The following is a 26993-nucleotide window of genomic DNA, read 5'->3' as shown; positions in this document are numbered from 1 at the left end:
TTAGGAATGCTCTAAGCATATGAATAATAAGTGTTGTAGTAGGATTTAGTTAGTTAGTTAGTTAGTTACAATTCCAACCATGTTAATCATATTTAGCACATGTTGGAATTATTAATGCACATGAGAAATAATAGGACCATTAGGATAAGGTCATGTTGGCCAATAGAATAGTTTTATGGTTTTATAAGTACTTGTAATCAAATTTCCATCATTGAAGATTAAACCAATTGCTTAGTGCATTAGTACATCTCTCTCTTAATCTTTTCTTTTTCAAATTAAGTCAATTCTCCTACAATTCCTATTCATCTCCATTAAGAACCACTGGGTTCTTAACATGAAGCAAGCAGTAGAATTCGTAATATAATGTAATAATCATTCTTATGGTATAGCTATATACCATAAGAATGGCTATTACATTATAAGGTTTATTACAATCAACCAATTGTGCCCTTAGATGACAACATTCTAGAGTAATAAGTTTTCACTTCCCGAAATGAAAAATATTTGGATAAAGTTTGGCCAATGATTACAAATCCACTCTATCAAAAAAAAAAAAAAAGAAAAGACTACAATTCCATTAAAAATCTCTTTTCTTGGTTTTGAATTTTTCCAAATCCATAATTAGATTACATATTCTTCTTTCATACTCTATATTTGAAAATTTTTCAGAAAATAAAAAATTAATAACTATGTCATCAATCAATGTTTAAATTTTAAGTTTTGATAGTATAAAATTATACATAAGAATGTAAGTTTATAGATTAAATAATAAAGAACATCAAACTAGTATAAAATTTAACAAACATATTAAGAACATAAACAACATGCAATTCAACTATTAAATTTTCATAATACGTCTATTTTAGTATATTTTGTTTAGTAGGAGTTGTTTGTAGCCGAATTTTTGTTCTAACTATGTTAGTTTGTTTTGTTAGTATCCTAGTTCATCTCATATGACCTCTTAGCGGTACGAGTTTTCTGCACCCGATTGTGGCTAAACTTCGTCAATTAAACAAAAGAGAATAAGTTTTGCTTGAGCATGGAACAAGAACACAAACCACAGCCTTTCATCTTTTAACTACGAACCAAAAAAATATCATATTCATTACCTACTACAAAACAAACGTTAGGAAGAAAGACCAGCAGAATAATTCACCATGGCCTCTTCCTCTGCTCTCCCTCTCCCACTGAACGCCAATATCTCCACCGCCCTCTCTTCCCCAACCATATCATCACCAATCCTAATGCCCGTCAAAACCCCCACCATTCGCTTTCGCCTCAGCAAACTCTGCCAAGAAGGTCAACCCCATCTTGCCCGCCAACTGCTCGATACAATTCCTAAACCCTCTACCGTCCTCTGGAACACAATCATCATTGGCTTTATCTGTAACAATATGCCCCATGAAGCTCTTTTGCTCTACACCCAGATGCTGAATTCATCTCTAGCTACCAATTGTGATTCCTACACTTACTCTTCCACTCTCAAAGCCTGCGCCGAAACACGCAACTTAAAGATTGGTAAAGCTGTGCATTGTCAGTTTATTCGTTGCCAACCAAATCCCAGTAGGATTGTATATAATTCACTTTTGAATATGTACTCTATGTGTTTAAGCGCACCTGATTACGAAATGGGTTACTCTGTAGGTTATGATTATTCGAAGTATGATATAGTTCGTAAAGTGTTTGATAGAATGCGTAAGAGAAATGTGGTTTCTTGGAATACTATGGTGTCATGGTATGTAAAGACAGAACGATATGTAGAAGCTGTTAAGCAATTTAGGATGATGATAAAAATGAGCATAAAACCAAGTTCAGTGAGTTTTGTAAATGTCTTTCCGGCAATTTCGAAATTAAAGGACTTTGAGAATGCCAATGTTCTTTATGGAATGCTGCTAAAGTTGGGAAGTGAATTTGTCAATGACTTGTTTGTTGTGAGTTCATCTATATTCATGTATTCTGAGCTTGGTTGCCTTGATATGGCTAGGAAGATATTCAATCTTTGTTTGGAGAGGAATACAGAAATTTGGAACACTATGATTGGTGGATATGTTCAGAATAACAGTCCTGTTGAAGGAATCAGTCTCTTCCTTCAAGCAATAGAATCAGAACATGCTGTTCTCGATGATGTAACTTTTCTTTCAGCTTTGACTGCAGTCTCGCAGTTGCAGGACTTAAAATTGGCTCAACAGCTACATGCTTTTATGATAAAGAATTTATCAGTGTTACCTGTTTTTATACTGAATGCAATCATTGTCATGTATTCAAGATGCAACTCTGTTGAGATGTCATTCAAAATTTTTCATAAGATGCAGGAAAGGGATGTTGTTTCATGGAATACTATGGTTTCTGCTTTTGTGCAGAATGAATTGGATGATGAAGGGTTGATGCTGGTCTATGAGATGCAGAAGCAAGGGTTCATGATCGATTCTGTAACAGTGACAGCTCTTCTTTCAGCAGCATCAAATCTTAGAAACAAGGATATCGGGAAGCAGGTACATGCTTTTCTAATTAGGCACAGAATACAATTCGAGGGAATGGATAGTTATCTGATAGACATGTATGCTAAATCTGGTTTAGTTAGGACTGCACAACTACTGTTTGAGAAAAGCTTTACTCATGATAGAGACCAGGCCACATGGAATTCTATGATTGCTGGGTACACACAAAATGGGCTGATTGAGGAAGCTTTTGTTGTCTTTAGGAAGATGCTTGAGCACAATGTAATACCCAATGCTGTAACAATAGCATCAGTTCTCCCAGCTTGTAATCCTATGGGAATCATAAATTTGGGGAAGCAGCTCCATGGATTCTGTGTTCGCCACTACCTTGACCAAAATGTCTTTGTGGGAACTGCTTTAGTTGATATGTACTCCAAATCTGGTTCAGCCACTTATGCTGAAAATGTGTTTATTAGAACACCTGAGAAGAATTCTGTCACTTACACCACAATGATATTGGGCTATGGTCAGCATGGGAAGGGTGAGAGAGCTCTCTCTTTGTTTCACTCAATGCAGGGATCTGGTATTAAACCTGATGCTATTACGTTAGTTGCAGTCATGTCTGCTTGCAATTATGCTGGTTTGGTTGATGAAGGTGTTAAAATTTTTGAATCTATGGAGAAACAATATAATATTCAGCCCTCAACTGAGCACTATTGTTGTGTTGCAGACATGTTAGGGAGGGCTGGAAGGGTTGTTGAAGCTTATGAGTTTGTCAAAGGATTGGGTGAAGAGGGTGAGGTGCTAGAGATATGGGGATCACTTCTTGGGGCTTGCAGAATTCATGAACAATTTGATTTGGGAAGTGTTGTTGCCAAGAAGTTACTTGAAATGGAGATGGTTAATGGCATGACAGGCTACCATGTTTTACTCTCAAATATTTATGCAGAGGAAGGAAACTGGGAAGACGTTGATAATGTGAGGAAACAAATGAGGGAAAAAGGTTTGAGGAAGCAGATCGGATGTAGTTGGATTGGGACTTCTGGTTTTGTGAACAGCTTTGTGTCCAGGGATAGAAAGCACTCTCAATGTGATGAAATATATAATGTTTTAAAAAATTTGGCTATGGAGATGAAAGAAGCTGGCTACAGACCTTTTATTGCTTCCAATGTGGATGGGATCTCAGAATTTGATGATTGAAATAAACATTTCTTGCGATTTTGTTGGCATCTTTGGAATATAAATTGAAGCATGACTAACTTCGTGGTTTAGCAAACTGAAGCCAGCCAGCTATAGGAAATCTAATGGCTGGCTAGTCCTTTCGCCAATGTTTATTAATTATGATTGATATTAAGTTCATGGTAAGTTTAGTTTGTCCAAATATGATTGAGTTGCAACTCTGTTGGTTTGCTGAGCTGGTTAACATCTTGTCTGAAGCAGATTATCCTAGGATGCTGTACAAGCCTGTTCAAACTTCATAGTGCTTGAGCCTCTTAATATGGTCTATGCTGGTGAACTTGAGCAGTGTGATTAAGGTGGGTGGGTGGGTGGGTTGGAAAAGCTATCTGGAATCATCTCAAACAGGCTTTATCCCTAAGGTAAATTATCTTTTGTGTTGATGCTCTTAGGCCATAGCTGCAGTTCTTTTATCTTGTATGAATATTCTTTGTTCTTCCAAGTGTTACGTGAATATGTGATCTTCTTGTTTGGTTTTTAGTTTTATATCTCTTTACTATGATCTTTGTAGATGCTTATGCTTACAGCTCCTTCTTTGTATGTGGTGAATTCTGTTTCTTACTGCTAACATTATGAAACACAAATATAGATAATGCTGCCTTAGTGTTCGGTGAAAAATGTGAATCAGCTGGATGTCCCTTTTTGAAGCTCCCTTCATTGTAAAACCAGTTTAATTTTGTGTAAAAAAGACCTTGATTCTCAATAAGATATGATTTTTCCCATGATAATTTCTTTTTGATTTGAAAACAGAAAAAAGAAAAGGAAAAAAAAAAAAAAAACTAAAAAAGTGATTATTCATAATTTAATAATTATTTGGAATTTATAACTAAATGAAAAGTCTTTGGTAAACTGGAAACTAGGATCATCTACATAAAGTAAAAGGAAAAAAAAAAAAAAAAGAGGATGTGGAATGTAAAAATTTATTTAGATTAATGCCAGAAACAAACTAATTATCGAAGATTCACCATTCACCATTCTTATTGGAAGTCATATGCTGATATGCAAAGACAGTAGTGAAATTAATTACATTTAATTCTCCATATTTTCTTGTTTCTCGCCTTATCTTGTAGCTTTGGACATTCCCAATATCATAGAATAGATATCAGTTTAAGGAAATAACATTTTGCTTAGGGGTCATACGCAGCTTGACTGCATGATGCTTTCATGGGACTAAATTTTCACTATGAAAGCCACTATGGCACCATCTTTCTCCTGCAATTTTCCACAATTACCAAACACCACCCTCACCCACCAATGCCCCACAGCTCAACTGCATATTCAGTCCTAGGGAATGGGGACGACGCGCTAGATTCCATTGTCCGGCGGTGTACCTTTTTTTTTTTTTTTTTTTTCGCTTCTCCGACACGGCGCCGACGCTATTCTGACGCGTTTGACACACTAGCAGTAAAAAAAAAAAAAGAAAAAAAGAAAAAATCACAGATTTTGACAAGTCCAATACCGTTGATTTTGTGATAACCCTAAAACAATAAAGCATGTTTAGAGTCTGAAAATTGAAAGTTGAAACCACACATCTCAACTCTCAAGTTTTTCTCAACAGTCAACCCACCCTCCCTCTGTCGTTGCCGTTGCCCTCTGTCCCTTGCTGGAGTTAGATCGGGCCGATCGGCGAGCTCCGACGTCGACGCCGTTGCCCTCTATCCCTTCCGATCTCTATCTCTCTCAGCGCAGACAACAGGTCCGATTCTCTTCTCCATTCTCTCTCTGTTTTTTTTTTTTTTTTTTTTTTTAGATGTTAATTTTGGTGAATGGGTGGGTGTACTGTTACTCACTTATTTATAACGCGTTTTGTTTGTTTGTTTTTTTTTTTAGTTATAACTTATATTTTATAAATTTGTTTTTGTGTGTCCTGCTATAGTTTTATTTATTTATTGAAGTTAAATATTGTAGGTGATTTTACTAAAATGAATACTGAAAATGAAAGAGAGAAATCATCAGTTGAGACAGCTGCTGCTCTTCTATGGAAATATGTTACTAGGTTACTTATTTATAGTTCTTACATAATTTGAATTCTAGACATAAATGTTTTTTATGTCTAAAAATATCAAAAAATGTGCCTAAATATAAATTTTAATTAATTATTTAACCGCCGTGTCGCCGCAGTGTCGTGTTCTTAGTTTTCAAAAATTACCGTATCCCCGTGTCCATGCAACATAGATTCAGTCACCATAACCTATAACAGCCATGTCTGCCTTTTCCCTAATTCTCCATCACCACACATATCACCATTGCCTCTAACACTAGACTCCCATGTCAGTGCCATCTTCGTTGTCATAGTACACCTTCTGAAAACATTATATTTCAAATTCAACAAAGGAAGACACATAGAAATTTGACTAGGATTTGGAGTTTTGTGGTATTCATATATTCTTTTCTAATGGTTGACTTGGAGGTTGAATCTTGGATTAAGGTATGGGTCTTGAACAAAACCCAAAATCAATTGGTAGAAGATCTCACTTTTTTTCAAAATTTAGATATGGATGTGTTGAATGTTTGATAGTGGGTTATTGAGTGGTGATGGGTTTTCTGAATTAAGAATTTGGTTAGTCGAAGTTGCTGGATTAAAGCTGGACCTTGTCAATTGTGCAAGACTGGTTGGTGTTGACAGCGAAGGTTAGTCTAACTGGTCTTAGGTAAAAACTTTGGCAACAGAGTAAAAAGGCTGATGTGTTGAGTTTTTAACTGGGCTAATTTTTTGACATTATAAGATTGAGGGTAAAGGAATTGCTGGTTAGATGGTCCTGCTTGGCATTGTACTTTGTTAAAGTAGCAGGACGGCTTCTAGGTAAAAGCATACACAGCCATGTCATTGTCTTATTTACTAGATATTATTTATATTCATCTGTTCGCTTTATGCTATATTCTTTTCTTCTTCTTTTTTTATTTATTTATTTATTATTTTTTAAGTATCATATTTTTTTATAATAAAAATAAATAAAAATGAGGCATAAACAAGGATGAAAAATAACTTAGCAATAACTTAATTCTCTATTTCTGATAGTGAATATGAGGAAATGTGCATGATAGAGGAATTCTAGGTCATATCCAATGTTCAGACATTGAAGAATGCAATTAATCATCCATTTATTGGAATTATTTTGTTTACCATGACAGAACATATCTATTTCTTGATGATTCTTTTGTCTCTTTATTTTATGGGTAAAAAATTCCAAATCAACAATAAAAACAATCAAGAAAGAAACTATTCACATCCTGAAACACTAACAAACAAAGAAAATGTATAATGTGTAAATAAGTTCAATATCACCACTAGAAACAATCAACAAAGAAACTATTTCGTCACATCCTGAAACACTAATAAACAAAGCAAATGTATAACATGTAAATGTGGTCCACCGGATCCCAATTCCAAAAACAATATAACAGTCGCAATGAGAAGGTTAAATTTCTTTTTGGCCCTTCCTTTATATAGTCAATGTTTGCTTCTGTGTTTTTTTATTTATTTATTTATTTTTTTTTATTTTTATAATTTTTATAATTTATAATTTTTAATTTTTTTATGGTAAAGAAAAAATTTTAATTTAAATAAGTTACACATGCACTTAGTGGGTCTTGAATCCAAGACCTCATCCTTCATCTTATTTTTATGGGAGAAAGGAAGGTTCAGTTGAGCTATAGCTCATTCTCTCCTTTGTATACTCCATTTGTACTAGGGTTGTGCCCCCTTTTTGTACTTTTTAATGTGATTATTACTTATCAGGGGGAAAAAAATCCTAACTAGAAGGGCTCTTCTATGGACCACAGAACGTCAACAATGAACAGTTCTAAACTGTGCTATCGCTATTAAGAAAAACGAACAAACCTTAAAGCCTTGTGGAATGAAAGACAGTCCTGTGTTAATGCTAACTTTATTAAATCGACCATTACCCAGAAATTTTCTAATCTTTGATAAAATTGTACGTGGCTATGGGGCAAGATGATAAAAATGGATTAGGCATGGGTGGTTATTAGTCATGAAGTTTAACAGATTGGGTAATTATTCACAAATAAAACAATCCAAAAATAAGAAATGAAGATAGACAAATATTTTAACATTGGAGACATTTAAGATTGACGAATAAATCATTGGCACAAGCTAGAATGAGAATGCAATATGTGGTATAAAATAAAGTTATGTGTGTTTTGGAAGAGGGGTAATCGTTCTCTTCTTCTTGATTGTTCTCTCACTAAAGCTTATCTCACCTTTCAATGTTAGCCTGGATTCCTCCTTTATGCAGTTGTTAACCCTTTTGTAGGAATGGCAGATGGAATAAGTATGACCATGTTATCCTACATTTGCAGAGGATGTTGTCTTGTCAAACAAAAGATAACCTGCCAATGTTCCCTTGGCATTCATCATGTGCTCTCCTCTTGCAAGTTCATGCATCCTAGTTGTTCACCCTTGGCAATAGCAGCCAAACTTTCTGAGCAGAAATGTCTGAAGTCCTGTTGCTCTAGGGTAGTGGGAGTGCACCCTGGGGTTACAGGTGTCATTCCATTTCCAGATTTTCAGATTTAGCATGGAGAATCAGTCATGTGGACTTATCCTCGACAATGAATGCCTCCGAGTCATGGTGAGGGCATGCTCATCGCATGCATTGATTATACTCTCATTGCATTAACTCAACTTTGTCTGATCTTGATGTCAAGTTAATGGGTTTCAGAAGCTTATCTAATCTGCATTTTATCTTTGTGGTTAGGCTTAGTCTGAGCATTAATTCCCCCTAGGACACATTCATTAATCTGCTCCTTTAACTGGGCCTGTGCCCAATTTGCACGCTCATTTCTCCCTCACACTGGTGTTTTGTTATGGCACCTGGTCCACATGCATGCATTTATTGGTTATTCAGTTCTCAAATAAATGCCAGCCACTCAAAAAAAATAAAAAATAAAAATTTATTCAAGTAATGTTTTTAGATATGTATCCAAGGTAAACTTTGTTTTTCTTTTACTTTCTGTTGCTTTTATTTTTTGGTGGGGAAGCTCTTCCTGTACAGAGAACCAGTCAAAAACTCAAAACCAAATTCTTGTGTGCCTTGTTGTAATTAGTTTTGGTTGGGTGGGTTTAGAAGTTCCTATATCTGATCTTTCAACTCTAATCTCTTACGTACAAAATATCAAAAACCCATTCTATTTTGCTCTTATACAGGTAATGTTGCTATGACTTTAAGAGCTTCTAAAGTGGCCTTTGGGACATTTGTGGGCGTTTTTGTTAGTGTTGGTTAGATTATAAGAGTTACGCTGCAGGATTATGGAAAACTAAGAGTATGTTTGGTAACTGTTTTTTCCCCTTAATTTCTGTTTTCAAAAACAATTTTCTATTTTTGAAACTAAAAAACTTGTTTGGTAACTAAAAATAGACTGAAAACAAAAACTGTTCTCAAAACTCAATTTGTGAAGGAAACTGAAAACATGTAAAAGGTTGTTTTCAGTTTATAGTTTTCAAAAGTCAAAGAAAACACACATTTGATTTAATGAATCTGTTTTATTTAATGAGTTAACATTAGAATTCAAATCCTAATAACAACATATTTTAATATTTTTTATTTTTTATTTTAATTTCAACTAACCAAACATGTTTTTGATTTCAAAAATACAAGAAAATTGTTTTTTCTTTATATTCTCAAAAACAAGTTTTTGAAAATAGAAAACAAAAACTGTTACCAAACATCACCTAAGGAATTTTTGAATCTTTTTTTTTAAAACAATGCTGAGTGTTGAGCTCCAAAATCTGCTCTGGACAATCACTTTACAATTTACAATGGCTGGATTTTGGTACGTATAAGAAACTGCCTGCATGCATCTATAAATATCTCATTTTCTTGCATGGAAAGTTGGAATAAACTGTTGGTTTGACTGAAAGTGTAATTTCATTTGTTTGGAGTGGATGCAAGGAAGTGAAGGCAGAGGAATTGCGTGGAGAGATGCCATAGAGAAATAAACTTTTGATATCCATTCACCGCAGATCCCAGGGCTGGCTTGTTGGGGAGAGATGAGCACTTGCATGGTAGTCATCTTTACTATGGGACTAAAAGTCTCATCATAGTCAATCCAGTAAGTGAGAAACTATAAGGAACAAATTGTGCTCATTCTACTGATCCTGTGGTTTTTTGTCCCTTTCTATCAATGTCCTTCCTATTTTTTTAATTAAAAAATTAATCAAAGGTGACCTGATTAAATACTGAAAAATCAGTCAGTATTCAAATATTTGCAACTAAACCAAGTTCCTTCATGACTAATTCTTTGTGATTTGTAAAAGTTCTAAAGAAGCAATTTGTGAAGATGTAACCAAATTTCTTCATGTTTGGGTTGCCTAGAGCTTATATTTCCATCTAAAACAAATCAGTTATTATGGATGCTAGAACTAAAGGTTGTGTTGTAGCCTATTTGATAAGCATGTGATAGTTGTAAAGGGTTGGCTGTCATCTGCTTGTCGCCCCCTATTTTCCATATACTATAGATTGTATGGTGATATTTCTCTCCTTCAGGCTGTGGCCTTTTCCAGTATTGTTTACTTGTGATGCTGGTATACGAAGTTACAGCTTCCCCATTAATCTTATTTTAGTATCACAAATTTTACATTTCTGTTTGATTGGTATTTGATGATTGACACTCAATGCAATAATTTTATTTTATTTTATTTTTGATAAATAACAGAACTCAATGCTATAATTATTGCATGTGGAATTCAGAGCATGATTATTGGTGCGTCAAGGTTTAAAGTTTGGTGGGTGACTGCAAGAATCAAAGATGGGCCATCAATAAACGGAGCCACTTCTTAGAGTTAGCTATGGTATCTCTTGCAAAGATATCTATAATACTATAAAACTGAAAACATTTGACCTTTAGTTGACTTCCTCAGGTTGTACCACATAAGCTTTGGAACCCCCACAATTTTCCACATCACTAATATTGTTTATTTATTTAAGTTTAATTTTTTTAGAAAAGAACAACCTGATTCTTTTACCTCTCTCCCGACTCTCCCTCTTTCACTTTTGAATGGTCTGCCTCTTTCCTTCCTTCAAAGCAGCTGCCCTCTCCCTCTTTTCTCAGCCTTTCAACCCTAATCTCTCAGTCAATTCACATCGGTTTCTCTTCTATTTTCTTAGGGCTCAAATGCAGACCTTGCCCGGCCCTCTCTCTTAATCTCATCAAAACAAACCCTTCAAACTCATACCAATCTGAGAGTGCCAGATTCAAATTCAAAAATGCTAAACCCACAACTCAATTCATCTGAACTTTCGTTGGTCCAGACCAGGTCCTCCAATATTCGGTATTTTATATTCCAACTCCAAATAGGACTCCAAATTTGCTTTCGTTTCTGATTTTGCATGAGGTACCTTTTTGTATTCAGTTCTTTATTTTTATTTTTTTTATAGGTATTTGTATTCAGTTCTTTATAGTGCTATTTGATTAAAATTTGGATGTCATGGAGTCGGACTTAATTTGTGTTGATAAAATTTTTGGTGTTGGACTTAATTTGTGTTGATAAAATTTTTGGTGGGTTGATTACAGTTTGGTATGTTTGATGCTCTATTCTTTTAATAGGTATCAAAGTTGCATCAATGAAGTTATGGTTGCAGAGCTTCTTATTTTGTGTTCTTTGAATTGTGGTTAGCTCATGCATGAATATGAATGAGTAATTTTTGGGTTTGTTTGATTAGTTGTTGCTTTTGTTCTTTTATTTTATTTTTTTTAAAAAGTAATGAAATTTAGTAATTTAATTGTTGGTTATTTTTATGCTGACATGTAATTGTTCTCAACTTTGGGTGAAGGTTTGCTCTGTCAAGTGAGCAGTAAATTTGCATTTCTAGACTTCATCTCTCTGTGATATTTGACTGCTTTTAGTTCAAGTTTAGAATAGTTTTGATTTCTTGGTTTTGTTTATTACAAAAAAAGACACCAATGTAATATTTTTTTTTTCTTTTCTAAGGTGTTATAAAATTTTAATAAATTATAACTGTGGAAGATATTAAGTTTTTTTATTTGCTTTTATTGTCAGATTAGGTTCATGAAATTTGAAGTTGTAGATAAAATTTTTACATGATAGGCTATAGTTGTTGAGTTAAATTTTGTTAAGGTTGGATAAAGAATTAATATAACCTTGAATGAAAAGTCTTGGCATGGTTTCTAAAAACATATTGAATGATAACTATTTTGAGAACTTTGAAGAACGTTAGGGCTAATGAGGAATGCTAGGACATAAACATCATGGCCATTGCCAACATTAACCAAAAGGAAGCCATCAATAATGAACTCCCTTACTAGGTTCATTGTTAAGGCTTACAAGTTCTTGCAAGTGTTGGTGGGGATAAATCAGATTGGACACATGGCTTAAAAAGATAATATTTTGACATTAAGCATGGTCCAAGTATGGTTTGGATTGTGTTTGTCAGCTAAGTATTAATGAACTAGGAAAGCTAAGGTATAAAACTGCATTAATATGTACGGCTAAATTTTTTACACATTCAATAGTTTTTTGTTTTTTATTGTTAATAATAACTGCTACAATAGTTTTATGTTTTTTTTTTAAAGAATAAATCAGATTGGTCTCATGCAAAGTAATTTGGAGGATATGTCTTTGTATTCAAGATTGAAGTTATGGTAGGTAGATCTATAGTTTAGTGATCTAGGGAGCAGGGTGAAAATTGTAAGTGACTAAGATACTTGGTAGATTCTTTTAAATATTGTGCTTTCAACTGGAGTGATTAATTGGTTGTTATACATAGAGCTCAACTTGGACATTGATGCTGAAATATGTTCAAAGGAACATCATCTTTGAAACTTATTAAGTTTTTATGTCGCTCCCCTTTTAGATAATGATTCAAAGTAGTTGTTTCTTCAAGTAATTTCTATTTGAAACCAAGGTAAACTACTTATAATTTTGATAAAGTTTTGGAGAAAGAGAACGATTGAAATTTTACTTTTAGTTTTAATATAGAGCACTCAGGGATTACTATGTTTTGTTTGCAATGAGATGCTAACTCCAATTCCATTGATGAGTTACAAAAGTCCCCTCTCTATACCTATCATCAATAAGTTATTTATTAGTTCTTTTAGCTTTTTCTTTTACTGTGAGGTTGATTAATTATCTTTTTCTTTAACTATTCCGTGCATCGCACTGGTTAATCACTAGTTCAACATAAATATATTAATGTGCCAAGTTCGAGCTTAGGCTTCTCATCTTGTCAAGCCAACCCACAAACAAGGTCATGCTGCTGTTCTACTCTTGTTTTATAGTAGCAAACTAGTCATGGAATCTTACCAAGTTTTCAACATTGCTATCATAAAATAAACATAAAACCCCCAAACAATATGATCAGCACAAAGATGACTCTCACTTGGAGCTAAACAAACCTAAGGTGGGGGTTCTGGTTAAGCCCATCAAGACAATGGATACTCCTGTTTATAATGATAAATTAAATTTAGAGGCCCTGAGAGGAAAGCTTTTTTATGTCCGCCAATGCTATATAATTCTGTTCCACTTTGGGTATCTTATTTTATGCATCACCAACGGTAGTATGTCATGTTTCAGAAAACTAAAAGTTCCCCATTCTAAACTTTTGTTACTCTGTAAGGAAACAAATAAGCACATATGACAAATTGTAATTATTGGAGTATAAAGTGAACACCAAGGGTGGAACAAATTTGCATTCCCTTTAGTGTCAAAGTATAAGGTTCTGTTGTTTTGAAGTAAAATGTTTTCTATTGAAAACTTTATGGTGAAATTTGGGTAGATAATTAATTTCCGTTGTCTTGTTAGGGCCAAAAAAAATATTTTTTTACATTTGGTTGTATATAAAATTCCTAATAATTGCAGTGACTAAGGAAGAAAAGTGGTGGTGGTGGCAATGGCATGTTATTGTTAACGATTGTTGATGGTAATGGTGGTGTTAGGAAAAGAATACATTGAGGAACCTTTAATTAAGTAGTTAATATAATGTATAGGTATACTACTTAACTCAACATTTAAGCCTATGAGTTTAGACTTAATAATGTGAAACGTCACTTACATGTGTATTTCCAACAATCTCCCCCTCACGTATTAGACTCTACTTCTTTGTGGGTGTTGATCAAGTTTTACTAGCTCCTCCTTTACCTTATAGGCCTTTTCCTTCACCTAAACGTCATTTATAGTCATTTCGTGTGATGGGAACCATGTGTCAACCCTACATGCTCATCCATGGGAATCGATTCACACATGCATGTCCATTGGAACCGTGTGCTTCATTGCAATAATCCTTTGCTGGGCCTTTTTCTAAAATAAATTTTGTGTGGGCCCTTTAGGCTATGTTTTGTCTTTGTTAGGAAAGGGACCCTGAACACCTTGCCATCTTCGTCGCACACTACCTTGAGCATTGATACTTCTTGTTGGGGAGAAAATACCTTGAGGTGCCTTTAATTGAGTGGTTAATATAGAGACACCACTTAATCCAAAAAGACTTGAGTCTATAAGTTTAAGTCCAACTATCTTATATTAACCACTCTCTTATCATTTTTATTCATTCTCACTCGCATGTGCATTCTCAACGAGTGGTTGGCAGTTGATGGTTGGCAATTGGTGGCCAATGATAGGTGACAAAGGCAAGGCAACAAGTGAATGTTTGTGGTCACCAATTTGTGGCTAGGACAGCCAACATTAGGTGCTTCACAAGTGATTGATGTTTAGTGGAGGTCAGATTGACGAGGGAGGGTGGGTGGGTGGGTGGGTACTAGTGGCAGTTGGCGAATGGGGAATGGCTAAATAATGGTAGTGACGAAGTAAAGAAGTTGAAAAGGGCAAAGATGGTAAGAATGAAACCAAAAGCTTTTTCCATTAAAAGAAAAGAAGGCTTATGCTAATTTCTGTTGACCATTTTCAATGTAATTTTGTTACTACGTTACTACCATATTTAGTCCCTCCAAATACCTAAAATATTTTTATGTTGAAACAATTGGAGCCTAAGGAAATAGAAATTTATTAAGCTAAAAAAAAAATTGGGCTTTCGTATACATGCCATATTTGTGGAACCACCATGGTGTTCTTTGATTAAAGTAGGCTACATGCCATATTTGTGGAATCACCATGGTACTCTTTGATTACAGTGGGTTTTCGTATATATCATCTGAAAAATCGATAATAAAGTTAAATTACACATTGCACCCTCTAAGTTGACCTAAAATTCATTTCAACATTTTAACTTTACTTTCTTTCATTCAATTCGTGGTGTTTTTTTATACATATACTCATTTGGCGATTGGGTAAACAAATTAGAACTGTGAATTGAAGTCAGAACTCAGAAAATCTTGCATCAGGGGGTCCCATCCCTGCCAAATTTACCCTGGCATTGCATTCCTCATCACAGAGCAGACATGGATCTGCAATTTTGATCAATTCTCTTGAAAAGACAATTTCTTAAGTTATAAAGGGTTACACCATTTACGAATTTTGCATCATTTGGTATGTCTCCAACAAAACTGCCAATAACGTGTTATAGTCTTAAGAAGTCATCAAGCATACATTTCGATAATATTTTATCTAGGAAAATTCTTGAAATATATTGAACAAGCAAATTTAAATTCCAGCAGCTTACCATATATCTCGAACATTGGGACCATATTTACTACATTATCCCAAAGTAAATGACTACAAAAGCTTCTTTTGTTCAACTTAATCAAATATATTTTATGAGTTTTCCTGAGAATTTAAAAGTATGCTTGACTTGCCCACCAATGTCAACATGGACAGTTCCTAATGACTATATCCTGACTTCTGCCCCAATAACCTCGAGCACACAATAAGACAGCACAATCAAATGGTGAAAGCTGGACAACAGCAACTTGTTAAATGTCAAGGATCACTCAAGTCAATGATCTACTTGTCTACAAGTATGATGCTGTAAGAAATTTTGATTCGTTAGACACTTACCCAAGGATTGAAAGTATGATGTTCAATCATCTTCTTTGAGATAACCTGCTAGTTCTTGGATTTGCTTTAGATTATAATATCTTGTGGCTGTAGAGAGTACAATCAATCTAAAGTTTCAATTCCTTTTATAAGACTTTAAACAAACAGTTAAAATAACAAAACCATCCTTCACTCTCTAGAGTTAACTCTTCAAGGATCCAGGTTCAACAATACTTTTTTAGAGAATTCTAGTAAAGAATGTGGCACAAAATAATATGTTGAACCGTGATAACCAATGTCCCATGTAAACGGGCAAGCAAAAGAGATAGATATGCATTACAACAGATAACTTAAACCTCAAAAATATAGTAGTGTAAAAAACTACAAGGCCGCCACGCACAAAGAGCTCCCAAATCATGAAAAAAATGAAAATTGGAGTATAGCAACAAGAATTTCAAGGGCCAAAAAAACAAAGCACCTGGTGTGCAAAACTTCAGAAAGGGAATCCCATATGATTGTTTTTCTTCGAGGCTTCTGCTAATCGCTTTATGCCTTTGGCACTTGTATAGAACTCAATCAACTCATCAGCAATATTATTGGGGTGACACTTAACAAACGCTTCCAGAAACCTCTTTTCAGTCATCCTCAATGCACTCATCATTTTGAGTCCCTTAATCTGCAATTCAAGACCCATGTCGTCTATCTTCTGAGCAAGAAGTACTCGTGGCCTCAAAACAGCCTCCAAATTAGAATACAATAGAAATGGGTACTGAAGGACCACACTAGCAGGAAGCTTCATCATGCCCAAAATGAAAGTCATGTTCCTCTGTACCTTATCAACTGACAGTGTCAACAAAAGTGGAGACCTTCCAAAAAGATTGAAGATTTCATCATCTGAAAAACCAAATTTTTCCAAATTTGCCACCTTTTTACGTATCGTTTCATGGCGTGAAATGCCAATCAATGTAACAACATATTTAAACATCTTGGACTCCTTGGAAATGCCAGTTTTGCGTATGTATTCCATCTTTTCATCGCCAAATGAAGTTCGAGGAATTATGGTGGGTCGGGACAGGAGCATAGAAATCAAATCCTTTTTACAAACGCCTATCTCTTCATACAGTGCAATAGCTGGCTTGATAGTATTGTGGAAGTCATATGTCAAAAGTGAAGGATTCCTAACAATGGCTTTGGCAAGAACATCCCCTGACACAAACAATGTCTTGAAAAACTCAAGCCTCTCATCAAAACAATGATTGATTCGACAACTAAGAAACCGGGGGCGACAATGGATGATCTTAACAAGGTCAGGAGCTCCAATTCCTAAGCCACTTAGTATGTTTAGTTTGGACTGAAGCTGGGTAATGTTAGCATTGCGTAAAGAAGGCCTGCGGATAAATAACTTCGAAATTTCATTATCGCTACAACCCCATTTCCTGAAAACTTCAATAGAGTCCTTTGGATGGACTAAAACTTCTTCTCCTGCTGTTTCAACTTGGGTCAGACTTTTCGTCGAATAGGTGGTGGACGTGAAAAATATCAAAGGTTTTGAACCCCAGATCCTTGGAAAAGAAAACAAATGCTGCGGTACAGAGAAGAGGATGCGGAACTTGGTGTGGACCACAGCATTGGCTTTGGATATCATAGCAATTTTGCTAAAAGTGGTAAATGGGATTTCGTGGATTGGAGGCTATAGTTTCAACTTTCAAGAAGCCGTATGAGTTATTCAAAATAGGGACACTATTGGGCATTGATTAGATTCAAATGGGTGTTTGAATTTCATAAATATATAAGCTACACGCTACACAGTATGAAGGTATATCTAAACTGAAGTAAACGACGTTTCTGGAGTTCGAGAGACCAGAGCTTGATAAGAAATTTTTAATAATGTTTAAGTGTTGTGGAAATACATGTGAATGAAAAAGTTTATAAAAATATGTATGATGTATTTAAACAACCATTACCAAATATGCCCTAGCATTCATATTGGTTTGCGTTAGTTTTGTTAGTTTAGTTTGGTTTTTGTTTTCCACGGAATTTTATTATTGACATCGGGCATTTAAGAAAAACAGAAATGAATATTTTTTAGCCACGTTTTGGAAATACTTTTCTTTTTGTTGCAAGAGCACTGCAGCACTAGAGCACAGGAAAACTAGTCTACCGTATCAGCGTTTGTTGCGCAGGCATTCATATCTTTATGGAGAAAGTATATCCTATTTCATTAATATCAAGTCAGCATGTGATTTGGTGTTTCTTTACCAATAAATGATCGACATCTGTCAAGAAAAATCTAACTCAGTTTACTCCACTTCTACTTTCTCCTCTTTATGCCATTTCAAAGAAATGTTCCAGAAGGCAAAACTATTCACCACAGTGGGCACTAATCTCTCTAAGCCATCACCAACAATGCAAATTGCCTAGGACGGTTTGGAAATTTCTTAGTAATTGGTGATATGAGAAAGTGTTGTAATTGAATTTGAGGTGGAAGTTTTGTAATTCTATCCTTAACAAGGTATTGGATATTATTATTATTATTATTATTATTATTTTGAAAAACTATTATTTTAAATGGTTATGTTAATGAAATGCTACTATTTCGAACTCCTAATTTTTTAAAGTGTGTCAAGTAACTACATATATAAGAACTCTAGAAAATATGAATTTGACAGTGTGTATATATATATTTATATATGTAGGGATAAAAGGGCCCAAAAATATGTTTGGCCTTGGGCCTTGTCTGAGGACGCTTGGTGGTCTGAGGACAGATAAACAGTAATGAAGATGTAAGACTCAGAATCCCATGAGCAAACTATGAATGAGAGGGCTGGGGAAGATAAGCTGAGGAGGAGTATCTTCTCGGTTAAACAAAGCAGAGATCAAAAAGTGTGTTTTGTCATCCAGAGTGACATTCTAGGAAGTTCTATTGATAAAGATATGCATTATGAACGTATAAGACAAATGGGAGCTGAGAAATATCTAAGGGAAAACTGCTACCACCGTATTGAATGCTCTGCAGCTAACTCTCTGGCCGCATTAATGAGGAAGTGATACCTGAACAGTAATTTTCAGTCTTACAACTACTCCCCAAGGACTTTAGGAAGGTACTGATGTGACAAGGATTAACATCAACAATCTAATTTACACGTGAAGGGCAGAGATGAAAAGACAAAGATAGTATAAAATAGAAGGGAGGCCCTGAGAGAGGGAGATCAGGAATTTGAGAGAAGAATACTGTAGCACTAAGAGCTGTACTTGTAATCAAATTCAAGAAATCTATACAAGAACTGATTTCCTCAAATTGTGCTAAGGACGGTTTTTCTTTAGATAAAACTAGTCTATCTTTGCTTTCTTGTCATTTGGATCCACTATACTTGTTACCCAACTTGTTAAAGCCTAGTTTTCCAACTCACTCTCTACAAATTCATTGTATTGGGCTCTTTGGGCCTAGATCTTTTTACCTTTGGGGCTCATGACTCAAATTGTGTCCTTATAATTGGCACTGTCCGTGGGAAGTTCTTGTGTTCTAGTGAGCTTAATAGTTATGGTAGGTTTAGGTCCATACCAGGCGAAATCCATGGGGTCCTAACGTTAAGATCATTTTCTCAATCTTGAGCAGAGAAGGGATTGGGAAGTTAGTCTGCATACCACCCATACTAATAGGAGCCACTCTTGAGGTGGGAGTCATATCTCTCATGCGAAAAACACTAGAGCCATGCAGCTGGAGATTGATCGTTTGAAGAGGAAGTTGCGCCACAAACGGTGAAGGCGAACTCCCTCCAACTTTAATTTTTATTCTGGTGATGAAGGGGATGGTAGCTACAGACCCAAGTCAAGAACTCCCCCCAGTGAATCCTTCTTGTGTGATGAGGATTACCACCGTGAGCGTAGGAATAGGAGCCTGTCTCGTAAAGGCTTGGGAAATGACGCTATGAGCAGGGCGTTAAACCAAATTTCCAGGTCGCCTTTCACACGTAGAATTGAAGGAGGAAAACTTCCTCGGCGGTTTACTCAGCCAACGTTGACCATGTACAATGGTGGAACAGACCCTGTCGAACATGTAAGTCACTTCAACTAAAAAATGGCTGTCCACTTTAGGAATGAGGCCTTGATGTGCAAGGTTTCTCGTCCAGTTTGGGGTCTATGGCCATGAGGTGGTTTGATGGCTTGGGAGCAGGTTCTATTGATTCTTTTAAAGAACTCACCTGGGTGTTTGGATCTCATTTTATTACATGCAGTACAGTTCCTTGGCCTTTAGACTCCCTGTTGTCTATGATTATGTGAGAATAGGAGACCCTGAAAACGTACACGGATAGGTACTGGGAGACGTTCAATCAAATAGATGGGGACTTTGATGATGTGGCCATAAGAACCTTTATGGTCGGCCTACTTGTCGAGCATGGCTTGAGGAAATCTTTGACTGGGAAACCCACTAATAGTATACATCAACTCATGGACTGAATTGATAAGTATAAGTGGCTCGAGGAGGACCAACAACAAGGGACAGGGAAGGCTAAGGTTATCCCTTAGAAGATGAGGGATTTTAGGTCGGACCGCTACAACAATAACCGGCCCTAGAGTGACTTTGTTGGGCAATCGGGGTCTACCACTACTCAAATGGTTAACATGGTGTTCCGAGAACCTATGCATCAAGTCTTAGAGAAAATCAAGAGTGAGCCATTCTTTAAGTGGCTAAATAAGATGGGAGGTGACCCTATGAAGTGCAATCAAAGCCTTCATTGACAATACCACCAGGACTAAGGGCATACTACATATGACTGTAGAATTTTGAGGAGTCATTTGGAGTAACTGGTCAAAGAGGGGAGGTTGAAACAATTTCTGCATTAGCCCAATGGACCAGGAGGTCAGACATGATCAGGATTTCAAGGGAATGCTTTTTCTAGAGCCCCTTTGGGCACCATCAATGTCATCTTTGCGGCCTCGGGGAGAACTGGTTCTCACCCCTCTAGGGTGATGTCTGTAGCCTGGCCACCTGCCGAGAACTCTAGACCTGAGTCGAAGAGGGCTAGAGTGGAGAACCGACCAGCGATGAGTTTCTTTGAGGAGGACAAGGTTGGAACCATACAGCCACATGATGATGCGTTGGTGGTCACCCTCAAGATAGGGGGATATGATGTTAAGAGGGTGATGGTGGATCAAGGCAGTGGGGCAGAGATTATATACCTTGATTTGTACAACGGACTAGGCTTGAAACCTGAGGACTTGACAGCTTTTGATTTGTCTTTGGTAAGTTTTGACGGGAAAGTTGTTATTCCAAGGGGCTAGATTTGACTACTCGTGCAAGCAGGATCAGAGGTGGTAGAGGTGGATTTTATTATAGTGGATGCTTATTCTCCCTACATGACTATTGTAGCAAGATCCTGGTTTCATGCCCTGGGAGCCATTTCCTCCACTCTACATTTAAAGGTGAAATATCCATCTGGGGACTAGATTAAGGAGCTGATTGGGAGCTAGTTTGTGGCAACGCAGTGCTTGGTCACTGCAATAATGCATCAGCCAGGAGTGGAGTCCTCGGCCTCTGCTGAGAGGAGCTTATAATAATCAAGGACTTCGATGTTGTCTGCCGGTACAGTGTTAGAAGGGGCAACGTGCGAGGGGTTGGAGAAAATTACTATTAATGATGATGTGGAGAAATTCTTTCAGGTTGGAGCTCAGCTGGCTCCTCCAGAGAAGGAAGAATTGACAGTGTTTCTCAAAAGGAATATTGATGTGTTCGCATGGAATGCTTACGAAGGACATGAGGTGGATCCAAACTTCATCTGCCATAATTTGAATGTCAATTCGTCTACCATTCCCAAAAAGCAACCACCTCGGCGCTCATCTAAAGACCATTCTGATGCTGTCAAAGATGAAGTAACCAAGCTTAAGCAGGCTGGAGCTATTAAAGAGGTGTTTTACCTCAAATGGCTAGCCAACACTGTAGTGGTAAAAAAGAATAGTGGAAAGTGGTGAGTATGTATTGACTTCACAAATTCGAACAAGGCCTATCCAAAAGACCCTTTCCCCATATCAGATGAGTTTTTTGGATGCCTTCCAGGGATAAAGGGGCCTAACAATATATGTTAGGCCTTAGGCCTTGTCTGAGGACGTTTGGTGGTTCGAGGACAGATAAACAGTAATGAAGATGTAAGACTCAAAATCCCATGAGCAAGCTACGAATGAAAGGGCTGGGGAAGGTAGGCCGAGGAGGAGTATCTCCTCGGCTAAACAAAGTAGAGATCATAAAGTGTGTTCTATCATCTAGAGTGACATTTCAGGAAGTTCTATTGATAAGGATATGCATTATGAACATACAGGACAAATGGGAGCTAGGAAATATCTAAGGGAAAGCTATCACCACATTGAATGCTTTACAGCTAACTCTCTGGCCACATTAATGAGGAAGTAATACTTGATTAATAGTTTTCAGCCTTATAGCTACTCCCCAAGGACTTCAGGAAGGTGCTGATGTGACAAGGATCAACACCAATAATCTAATCTACATGTGGAAAGCAGAGATGAAAGGACAAAGATAGTATAAAATGGAAGGGAGGACCTAAGAGAGGGAGATCGGAAATTTGAGAGAAGAATACTGTAGCACTAAGAACTGTACTTATAATCAAATTCAAGAAATATATACAAGAACTGATCTCCTCGGATTGTGCTGAGGATGGTTTTTCTTTAGATAAAACTAGTCTATCTTTGCTTTCTTGCCATCTGGATCCACTATACTCGTTACCCAACTCGTTAGAGCCTAGTTTTCCAGTCCACTCTCTACAAATTCATTATATTAGGCTCTTTGGACCTATATCCTCTTACCTTTTAGGCTCAAGACTCAAACTATGTCTTTAAAATATATATATATATATATATATTGAGAAAAAGGTAAGTGAAATATTATTAAAGAAGAGTAAAATTAGATTGGAATACATCATCCAAATCACTAGGCAGTTCTTCTACCCAAACAACAGTATCTATAGATGAAACTGCTCTTTTAGCTAAGGCATGAGCCAACCTATTACCATCTCATCTGATGTGCAAGAAGTGACATAACTGAAGTGACTCCCACAGCCTCTTAGTTTCCTTAATCACCTGACCAAACAACATTTTGCACTGACTTGAGTCAACCAAAGCGTGTATCACCCTATAGTAGTCCCCTTCAATAATAAAATTTGTCATGCTAAGCTCCTGTGTAAAGACCACTACTCGCCTCAATGCTAATGCTTCAACCATCTCAACAAATTGGGATAAGGGAATATGCTGGCTCAGTACAGCAATGATATAGCTCTCATGGTCCCGAAACACCACCCCAATGCCTGTACAATCCAAGTCGACAAAACATAGCAGCATCCACATTCGCCTTATAATATCCAAATTGAGGAGGACACTAGCGAGCACGAGGACGAGGAATCGACACTGGCAAGTTTGGGTTATGCACCTCAAAAAACTCTCTAACCAACTCCTTCACCTGACCACCAATCTCCTGGAGCTGCCAACAATGCTGATTTTCCTTTAATTAGTTATGCCTCTACCATAATCCCTAAGTGATCGTAGCAAATAAAGCGACCCTATAGCTCGACCTCTCATTGAGCAGTATCTCCACCAGATCATAAAAGGAACAAAATTTCTTCCGGAGTAAAAATTGGAAGCCTGGGTCAAACCACCAAACCGAGCGTGCCTCATCACGTAACTAGAGGCAGTTCAAGATAGTCTCGGGGTGATTATCGCAGCAATCACAGGTAACAATCATTGGTACATGCCATACATTTAAGTTCTGTTTCGTGGGCAGGGAATCTTTAATAGCTTGCCAAAGAAAGTGCTGAATTCTATTGAGAACCTAAATCTTCCAAAGCTTCTTCCAAAACTTTTTAGAATCACTCGAAGAGGATGAACTTGGTAAGCCCCAACCATCCTCCTCAACTAACAAATGATAAGCATTACACTCACTATACTCACCATTCGTGGAATAAGGCCAAATCAAAATATCTTCACTCCAAGTCTCGGGCACTTGTATTCAACAGACCATTTCGGCCTCCCAAGGCAGGAAACAACTCTTTAGTTTACTAGGATCTCATACTCTTGTGTTAGGAAAGAAAAAATCACAAACTCGGACCACAATCGAGGCATCTCTAGGGGAATTAATTATACTATATGAAGGATTAGGCAACCACCGGTGCTTCCACACATCAATTTTCTGACTATCTGCAACCCCTAGCTTGCAGAATGCTCCTCCATGCATAAGAACATTTTGGATGAACCTGACATTCAAGAATACAACCATTTGGAAAATATTTGGAGCTAAAGACTCTATATAAGAGAGTATCTTTGTGATTAACAAATCTCCAAACTTGCTTAGCTAACAAAGCATTATTAAACTTTTGAAAATCCCGAAACTCTATACTTCCAATGGACTTTGAAGAACACAAAGACCGCCAATTGATCCAATGGATTTTCTTGGACTCTTCACTACCCCCACCAAAATTTACGAATCATTGCCTCAATATCTATACATAGTCCAATCGTTAACTTGAAGACACTCATTGAATATGCAGGGTTAGATTGAACCACAGCCTTAATCATAACTTCTTTACCTACCTGCGATAGGAGCTTCTCTTTCCATCCCTGCATTCTTTTCTAAATTTGTTCTTTTATTTGAGTAAAGCAAGTCATCTTATTCCTTCCAATAAAAGAAGGTAACCCCAAATACTTCTCATAATGCTAAATGGCCGGGACATTGAGCGCCACCTTGATAGCTTCTTTGGTTTACTTAAATGTTTTTGGCTAAAAAAGAGTGTCGTTTTCTCCTTATTAATCATTTGACCAGAAGCAGTCTCATAATAAGCTAATAACTCCTAAATTTTAGTGCACTCCTCCAAGGTAGATCTGCAAAATAACAGACAATCATCTGCAAAGAACAAGTGAGTTAGTTTAGGCCCATTTCTATAGATCGAAAAACCTCGGATTTCTCCTCTAACAACAGCACCACTAAATAAATCATTCAACCCTTCTGCACAAAATAGGAATAGATACGGGGAGAGAGGATCCCCTTGCCGTAGTCCTCTTGACAGCTTAATCAGGCCCTTAGGTTCACCATTCACCAAAATAGATTACGTTACTGTGGTAATGCATTCCATAATCAGAACCACCCAAGAATCTTGAAAACCCATTTTAAGAAGGATTTTTTCAAGAAAAACCCACTCCACTCTATCATAAACTTTACTCATATCCAGCTTTAGAAACATAAAACTGGTCTTGCCTATACAATTATTTTGATGTAAAGATTCAAATTCTATCAAGATATTATCAGGAATAAATCTATCAGCAATGAAAGCACTTTGGGTTTCTGAAATTATAAAATTAAGCCAAGGTTTGAGACGGTTAACAATCACCTTACTAGCAATTTTATAGATCACATTACATAGGCTTATGGGTCTAAATTCTATCACTCTTTCCAGATTTTGAACCTTGGGAATCAAAGTAATAAAAGTATGATTAGTAGACTTCAGAATTGAACCCAAATTTAAACTAGATAAAATAGCCTGAGTAATATCCATTCCAACATCAATCCAATAGGTTTTGAAAAATAAAGGGGGCATACCATCCGGACCTGGAGCTTTAAGAGGAGCCATCTCCTTGATCATAGCACCCACCTCCTTACTTGTGTAAGGATGAGCTAGATTAGCCCTCATCTCCTCATGAACCACAGTTTGAACCCTATCTAGCACTTGCTCTAAATCTTATGGAGTGGAAGAGGTAAACAGTTGAGTGTAAAAGCTATTGAACAAATCTGAAACCACCTCCTCATCTTCCTGCCAAACACCATTCTCATCTCTCAACCCCTTAATGAAATTCCTCCTTTTTCTTTAGGTAGCTGACTCATGGAAGAATTTACTGTTCTAATCACCATTCTTTAGCCATTTAATCTGGGACCATTGGCCACATCTTTTCCTCCTTATCAAGAAGCACATTCAACTCAGGTTTTAAACAAGCCACCTCATCAAAAACCCTAGTCTTTGCCGAAACCTCCTCTGCTCTCCAAAGCCTTTCTTTAATCTGCTTTATGTTTTTCTTCACATTACCAAAATGGTCTCGATCCCAAGATTTTAATCGTTTCTTACATCTCTAAAGTTTCTTAGTTGCCTTGAACATGGGTGTACCATTAAGAGAATAGTCCCATGCCCTAGAAATTACTTCTCTGCAATCCGGATCAAACACTCACATGGCCTCAAAATGAAATGGTCTTCGTGTCCATTTTTGTTGTTCTCCATTGTCATCAAGGGACAAAAGAATTGGTCTATGATCCGAAGTAAAACAATTCAAATGCTTCACCCTACCAGTAGGGAATTTAGCTAACCTCTCATAATTTGCCACACCCCTATCCAATCTCTCCTAAATCAAATCTCCTCCCCGACGCCCATGCCAAGTGTAATCCGGCCCTATAAAACCTAAATCCACAAAACCACAACAGTGCAAAATATCACGAAAATTTTGCATCAAATTATGAGCCCTACGAGCACCTCCCATTTTATCTTGCACCTCAAGTAACTCATTGAAATCTCCAAAGCTACACCATGGAAGCCTCAGCTTTGAGCCTAGCATGCCCAACATGTTCGATCCTTCATCTCGTCTACTTGTATCGAGTTCCCCATAAAACCCAATCAATCTCCAAGCACTTTCTAAACCACCATTAATAATGGAATCAATATGGTATTTTGAAAAACTATCAACCCAAAAATTTACTCTTATTCTCCAAAGAAGAGCCAGTCCACCACCTTGCCCAATAGTCGGAACAGTGAAACAACCATCAAAATCAATTCTACCTTTAATCCATCTCATATGCTCTGTGTCTGACTATGTTTCTAACAAAAAAAAAAAAAAAAAAAATCATGGGATCTTGTGCTTGCACTATATCAGCAAGCTCTTGAACTACACGATAATTTCCAAGTCCTCTGCAGTTTCATGCCAAGAGTTTCATTGATGCCGGTGGGGCTGATCATCAGCCTCCACCATTGAATTCAATTTTTTTGACCCCCTTTTCTTCATGCACCTACCCTCTTCCTCAGAATCCCTATCACAAACTAGTCTAGATCGTTTTGCTAGTACTTGCACTATTCCCTCATCTAACTTTCCAACAACATTTGATTTCCTAACAATTCGAGCAAACTTTGGTTTCATAGAAGACTACTCATGAGAATTGAAGTGAGTAAATAAATTTTTCAAGAAAGTAGGAAACTCCACCACCCTAGAGCTAATTGCACTTGGCCTCTCGACTACATTATCAACCCTATCACTGACCACTTCATCAAACTTAGCCAACTCGTTGTCAATGTCCACCAACTGTGCCTGAAAGTTTTGATCTAAGGTCACCTTTGTTGTCTTGCCCAATTTGTCTAAAAGGAAGCCAAGATTCCCCCTCT

At 36.7% G+C, this 26993-nt stretch overlaps 2 protein-coding genes and 1 long non-coding RNA gene across 5 annotated transcripts; 2 read left to right on the top strand and 1 right to left on the bottom strand.

Annotated features, from left to right (window-relative positions):
* Nucleotides 1-928: 928 nt before the first annotated feature.
* On the top strand, nt 929-3978 carry LOC115986633 (pentatricopeptide repeat-containing protein At3g22150, chloroplastic). Its single transcript, XM_031109847.1, has 2 exons — nt 929-3799; nt 3879-3978. Exon 1 carries the CDS (start codon nt 1158-1160, stop codon nt 3636-3638), a length of 2481 nt encoding a protein of 826 aa, XP_030965707.1. The 5' UTR covers nt 929-1157; the 3' UTR covers nt 3639-3799; nt 3879-3978.
* A 4-nt stretch (nt 3979-3982) lies between these two features.
* Nucleotides 3983-10196, top strand: LOC115986634. Of its 3 annotated transcripts, none has more exons than XR_004090810.1 (3): nt 3983-4036; nt 7949-8266; nt 9587-10196. It is a non-coding gene; the product is annotated as an uncharacterized LOC115986634 (long non-coding RNA). The 3 variants fall into 3 exon arrangements; XR_004090809.1 differs by having other exon boundaries at nt 9577-10196; XR_004090808.1 differs by lacking the exons at nt 3983-4036; nt 7949-8266 and adding an exon at nt 9334-9467 and having other exon boundaries at nt 9577-10196.
* Nucleotides 10197-15868: 5672 nt separating this feature from the next.
* On the bottom strand, nt 15869-17659 carry LOC115987021 (transcription termination factor MTERF9, chloroplastic). The gene has a single exon (XM_031110460.1). The coding sequence runs from the start codon at nt 17222-17224 to the stop codon at nt 16073-16075; it is 1152 nt and encodes a 383-aa protein (XP_030966320.1). The 5' UTR covers nt 17225-17659; the 3' UTR covers nt 15869-16072.
* Between the last annotated feature and the right edge of the window lie 9334 nt (nt 17660-26993).

Source organism: Quercus lobata, chromosome 4, assembly GCF_001633185.2.
Source record: "Quercus lobata isolate SW786 chromosome 4, ValleyOak3.0 Primary Assembly, whole genome shotgun sequence".
NCBI lineage: Eukaryota > Viridiplantae > Streptophyta > Magnoliopsida > Fagales > Fagaceae > Quercus > Quercus lobata.
This window is presented reverse-complemented; position numbering and strand designations above follow the sequence as displayed.